Source organism: Quercus robur, chromosome 3, assembly GCF_932294415.1.
Source record: "Quercus robur chromosome 3, dhQueRobu3.1, whole genome shotgun sequence".
Lineage (NCBI taxonomy): Eukaryota > Viridiplantae > Streptophyta > Magnoliopsida > Fagales > Fagaceae > Quercus > Quercus robur.
The window spans coordinates 23512484-23518943 of NC_065536.1; the positions used below are offsets into that span (position 1 = coordinate 23512484).

Sequence of the window (6460 nt, forward strand, 5' to 3'; positions counted from 1 at the left end):
ACCAAGTCATGGTGGATGTGAGAAAAAGAACCATTGTTCTTGTGCCTTTCGTGATGGTGGGAATGGTCATGTGGTGAAAAACAAGCCCCAAACCCACACTATCTATGTTGAATTCCCATATGCTTCAAATGGATACGTGTATCCACAGCAGAACTACTATGATTACCATGCACCACCACCACCCCCACAGAATGCCCACTACGTGGACATGTCATGTGGTGATTATGAGCCAAAATGCATCGTGATGTGAATTGAAAATTGCTTGGTTCTTTAAAGTCACCATCCAAAAATATTGATCTCATGAATAAGTTTCTTTGTTTACCTTAATATTTGTTGGTTTAGTTCTAAGATAAATGTGTGCTTTTTGTTAATTTGTGAACATTTTATGCATGGAATTATTTCTATCAAAGCTTAAGGATGCAGTTCCTTGTGGTATTTTGAGATGGAGGGTGATCATTTTTATCAATCAATGTCAATAAAATCGAATTTAGCAAAGAAGAATAAAAGAATTGAAAACCCAAATTTGTTTAGGATTAATTTGTAAGTTTAACTTGTAACTTCATACCATGCTGCCCAAAACAAATCAACAGCAACGGCATTTTCCAATGTCACAGTAAACAAAATGTTTCATAGAGGGATAGGTTTGGTACAGTGAATTTCCAAGACCAATTTTTCCACATGAGAAAGGGTTTATCGGCCATTACATTAGGCATACCTTAAGTGCATTTTAGGTGACTATTTGGTATCCCATTTTGAAACCGCATCTTTTCAAAGCATAGCTTTATTAAATATCACATTTTTCAATTTTACAGCCTTTTAAATAATCAATTTTCCAAAACTCAAAATATAAGTTGTACCAAACAGAAATGCTCTTTCGAAAGAACAAAGTTGAGCTTCAAACCAGTTTGGCGTCATTTCCTCTAACCCACTACATATTTATTAAACCATCTATGTGAGTTATCTAAACAAATCACACGACTCATTAAAAATCATGTAACTATACTATACACAAATGGCATATTTAATCGTTATATAGTAGGTTGGAGATGGCTTTAGAGCTAATCTATTCTCTTTTAGAAATTTGCCACCCATTTGGTAATAAAAACTGTTTAGAAAATTTAAAAAGAATTAATAAAAAGTTGATAAAAAAGGGTTATATAACATGAACTTATAACGTCAATTTTTAGTTTTTCAAAGTTTTTTTTTTTTGAAGGCAGTTTTTCAAAGTTTTATATACATTTTTTTTTTTAATTTTAATTTAAAACTTAAAAAAAAATTATATATATAACTACTTATGTTGTACGGAAAAGAAAGAAGAATTGTGAAACTAAAAATATATATATATATATATATATATATTATGTATATAACTACTTATCTTGTACGGAAAAGAAAGAAGAATTGTGTTTCTTTGCTGTTGTTATACGTAAAAAATAAATTCAACGTGCACGCAAAGAAGGACCCTTTATTTACACGCATACGGACAGGTATACATCTCCTTTCTTTCTTTTATTACCTATAAATACTCTCTCTATTCCTCACAATCGCGCATCTCTCTCTCTCTCTCTCGATCAAAGCTATTAGGTTTTTCTGATTTTCTCTTTCTCTCAGCCTTTTGAATTCGGTTCTTCTCTTCATCAAGGTGAGCTTCTCTTCTCTGCCAAAATTCAATTCCTTGTTTAGCTCTTTTTTTCGCTTTGATCTATCTGATTCTCGATCGGAAAATTTTGCATGATTTTAGGGTTTTTTGTGGTTCGATTTTATGTGGGTTTTTTTTTTTTTTTTTTTTTGGGGTATGAAATTGACGATTTTTTATTGTTTGATTGCTTTGATTTTGTATCAGACTTGCGTATTTCTATTCGATTTTAGGGTTTGTTTGACGCTTTTGTTTTGTTCTTGATAATCTTTTCGTTTCGTTTCTGTGATTTCTTTATATATGAATCTGGTGGTTTAATGTCTAGTAGATTTGATTGTGGATTGGATTCGTGTATTTTCTATGTGATTTTAGGGTTTAGGTCACCCCGAAATGGTTTGGTGATATTTTTGTGTATGAATTTGATGATTTAGTGATTGATTCATTTAAGACACAATAGGGTTTCTGTAATTCTGTGTGATTTTAAGGTCTAGATCGTGTTTTTATTATTTGAAAATATTTTTAATTGGTTTTTTTGTATGAATTAAACAAAAACTGGTCGATTTCTCTGATTTTTTTTTATCTTAAGTTCCAAATGGGTCCAACAAACAAAAGAATGTATAAGGTATTTCCTCTTAATTAACAATTAATTAAGGGAATGAAAACAAGAGTAAAAATCTGGGATATGGACAAGTTAGCTTTTCTTGTGGGTTTAATAAAGTTCTTTGGACCCCAGAGCTAGTTATATGTTGATTGATATTTACAATTTAATTTTTGAGAAATTTGAATTTAATTTAGTTATATGTTGTTTAGTTCTTTGATTTTAATTTCAAACTTTTCTCTTTTAAAGATTCTAAATCAATTGATAAAATCTTAATAAGATTTGTACAATGGATTCATTTATTACTGGATGTGGACATTGATTTGGCCAAGAGCCCAACTCTGATGTTTCCAATGGATACACCCTCCCACCCATTGTTGTAATTATTGATTTTTCAAAAAAAGAACATGGGCGTTGATTTGATTACTTTAAATTACACGCTATCTTCCAACCATGTTAGTATCTTGTCTGATTTCTTGCGTTTTTTTCATGCCAAGTTTGATAGCATGTGTGTAAATTAATAGGATTTCAGTTTTCTTGGGTTCCTGTTAATATATTCTGTGTTGGTTTATTTTGTTTTATTTTCTACTTGATTCTGATGGTTCTTGTATATTTATCTATCTGCAGATGCAGATCTTTGTCAAAACTCTTACTGGAAAGACCATAACTCTCGAGGTTGAGAGCTCTGATACAATCGATAATGTCAAAGCAAAAATACAGGACAAGGAAGGAATCCCACCAGACCAGCAGAGGCTGATCTTTGCTGGAAAACAGTTGGAGGACGGTCGTACTCTTGCTGATTACAACATCCAGAAAGAATCCACCCTCCACTTGGTTCTTCGTTTGAGAGGTGGGATGCAGATTTTCGTCAAGACACTCACTGGGAAGACCATTACTCTTGAAGTTGAGAGTTCTGATACCATAGATAATGTGAAGGCGAAAATTCAGGACAAAGAAGGCATTCCCCCAGATCAGCAGAGGTTGATTTTTGCTGGAAAGCAACTCGAGGATGGCCGAACTTTGGCCGATTATAACATTCAGAAGGAGTCTACACTCCACCTTGTTCTCCGCCTCAGGGGTGGTATGCAGATATTTGTTAAAACTCTTACAGGAAAGACAATTACTTTGGAAGTTGAAAGCTCCGACACAATTGACAATGTCAAAGCGAAAATACAAGACAAGGAAGGTATTCCTCCAGATCAGCAGAGGCTGATCTTTGCTGGAAAGCAGCTTGAGGATGGTCGAACATTGGCTGACTACAACATACAGAAAGAGTCCACCTTGCATTTGGTCCTCCGCCTTCGTGGTGGAATGCAAATCTTTGTAAAGACCCTCACTGGCAAGACTATTACTCTCGAGGTTGAGAGCTCTGATACAATTGACAACGTCAAAGCAAAAATTCAGGATAAGGAAGGTATTCCACCGGACCAACAGAGGCTGATATTCGCTGGAAAACAGCTGGAGGAGGGCAGGACTTTGGCTGACTATAATATCCAGAAAGAGTCTACTCTTCATTTGGTTCTAAGGCTTCGTGGAGGGATGCAGATTTTTGTGAAGACTCTGACAGGAAAGACCATCACCCTTGAGGTGGAGAGTTCTGATACCATTGATAATGTTAAAGCAAAGATTCAAGACAAGGAAGGGATTCCTCCAGATCAGCAGAGGCTCATCTTTGCAGGGAAGCAACTCGAGGATGGCCGCACTCTTGCTGATTACAATATTCAGAAGGAATCAACTCTCCATCTTGTCCTCCGCCTTCGTGGTGGTATGCAGATTTTTGTGAAAACTCTGACTGGGAAGACAATCACTCTTGAGGTGGAGAGCTCCGATACCATTGATAACGTGAAAGCTAAGATTCAGGACAAGGAGGGTATCCCACCGGATCAGCAGAGGCTCATCTTTGCTGGAAAGCAGCTTGAAGATGGCCGCACCCTGGCTGATTACAACATTCAAAAGGAGAGCACACTGCATCTTGTTCTTCGCCTTCGAGGTGGTATGCAGATTTTTGTGAAGACGTTAACAGGCAAGACAATCACACTCGAGGTGGAGAGCTCTGATACCATTGACAATGTGAAGGCAAAGATTCAGGACAAGGAGGGGATCCCACCTGATCAGCAGAGGCTCATCTTTGCAGGAAAGCAGCTGGAGGATGGTCGCACACTTGCAGACTACAATATCCAGAAGGAGAGCACTCTGCATCTTGTTCTCCGCCTCCGTGGTGGTTGTGTTTAGCGGTTTCAAAATTGGCAGTAGTACAATCAAGTTGGGTTTTACCATGGGAAGATTTAAATAATAACTGCTTTATATTCTGTATGCTTTGCATTTTGATGTTTTGGGATAATAGACCCTTTTATTCTCTGTTGGAGTTTTCATGGTTGTTTTGAACATTATTTTGTCTAATTGTGTTTCATTTGTGTGGTACTCTTAATATGATTTATGATTTTAGTCTGATTTGAGCTTTGTGTATTAATGATTTAATCAAATGCGTGGTTATTTCAATTATTACATGTTTTATTTGAGAAGCTGGTTTGCTTTTGGACCCAAATTCATTCGTTTGAGTTTTTAAGTATGCTCATCAGATGATCATTGATCAGTCTTGTTTTGGTGTCCAGAGGGGGGCAGTGTAGAAATAGTTGTAGTTTCAAGAAATATTTCTTATAAGTATCGGGTCTAATTTGTTCTGTGGTCTTTCATGCACAGAGGGTCCTTTACCAAATAATGTTTCTTAAAGCTGGAGTGTTTTGTTTTAATGCAAATATATACCGTTTTCATGAAAGAGAATGTGTATTCTTTTCTATGTTGGTATAGTAATGGGCATTTACATAAAACACGACAGAGTCTCAAGTGCTGTGCTTGCACTCACCACTACAAACGTTCTCCTTCCTGTTTTCCTTTCGTCTCCTTGGGTTCTTGTTTCTTAGTGGATGAGAGTTTAGACTAAAAATTTGGTGAGGAAATTGATGACAGAATTTTAGTTTATTTTTTAATATGAGTTACACAAGAACTATTTTTTGTTATTATAGGAAATTCACTGACTTTATTCAATTATTGAAAGAGAAGGTACATCACGATATAACGCATGCCGTAAGAAGCATGGCCTCTCAAGTAGCATCGTCGTCTATAGAAGACGAGTGTTAGTGTTTCGCTAACAAGTGAGCAGGACAGTTGCCATGGCGGCCAACATGTGATACCACAGCAGACATATAGTTCCAGAGAACTGATAGTGCCACAACAAACTGCTACAATGGAGGTGGGAGAATGTGTATTAACCAGTAATGAATTAACCACCACTAGTGTCACCCTCCAAAATAATTTCATTAAATTCAGCATCTGGTGCTGCAAAATCTGCTCCTACAAGCTAATTAAATCATCAAACTATAGGCTAATTAAATTATTTGGGCTACTAAACCACAAAACGGAAAAATTCATATACATATTTTAGAGAAACAAGCTCCAGCTGGTGAAATATTTCATTTGGTCCAAAAAATAGCCCATCTTGTCAAAATTCACTAGAAGACACAAGACACAAAGGGGGTGGGCATACCACATATAAAGCCCGTCGAACCCATTGAAAATGGCCAAAATGCAACCAATATGTTTCTTTAGAGAGCATCCACGTTGGTGGAGCTATTTTTTTAGCTATTTAACACCACAAAAAGTCATTTTATCTATTTTACCTTTTTACTTTATAAAACATCCAACATCGGTGGTTCTATTTTTTTTTACCTCTTCATTTAAATATTATTTCTTTGTTATTTTTTTATTCTTTCTCCTTTCTTCCATCTCTCTCTTTCCCTGTCTCTCTCTTTTCCTTTGAAGGAAGAACAACCATGAACAAACCCACAAACCTAGCAAACCAATAACCACCACCAACCACAGCCAAACCTATAACCACCATTGCCACCCATAACCCCCAAAAATTAGAACTTTAAACAAAACCAAACCACAAAGCCACAACCCCCACATCACAACCACCAACCCAGCCACAGCCACCCATTGCCATAACCATAACCAAACCACCAGAACTCTGATTTAAGAAAAAAAAAAAAACCCACCACCACCACCACCGCAAACCCACCTCAAAAACCACCACAAACAACCACAAAAGTGACAAAACCAAGCAACCCACCACCTTTGCAACCCACCATCGCTGCTACAAACACCAAAATCTCATCCACTATCGCCACAATCAAATCCAACCAAATAGAACAGCACAGAGATAGAGA

At 36.4% G+C, this 6460-nt stretch overlaps 1 protein-coding gene across 1 annotated transcript; it reads left to right on the top strand.

Annotated features, from left to right (window-relative positions):
- The first annotated feature begins 1473 nt into the window (after positions 1-1473).
- On the top strand, positions 1474-4685 carry LOC126717527 (polyubiquitin-like). The gene is made up of 2 exons (XM_050419295.1): positions 1474-1642; positions 2862-4685. Exon 2 carries the CDS (start codon positions 2862-2864, stop codon positions 4464-4466), a length of 1605 nt encoding a protein of 534 aa, XP_050275252.1. The 5' UTR covers positions 1474-1642; the 3' UTR covers positions 4467-4685.
- The last annotated feature ends 1775 nt before the right edge of the window (positions 4686-6460 follow it).

What these genes read in the sequence shown, in the direction of transcription:
- LOC126717527 (XM_050419295.1), top strand. Translation starts at nt 2,862, where the DNA reads ATGCAGATCTTTGTCAAAACTCTTACTGGAAAGACCATAACTCTCGAG.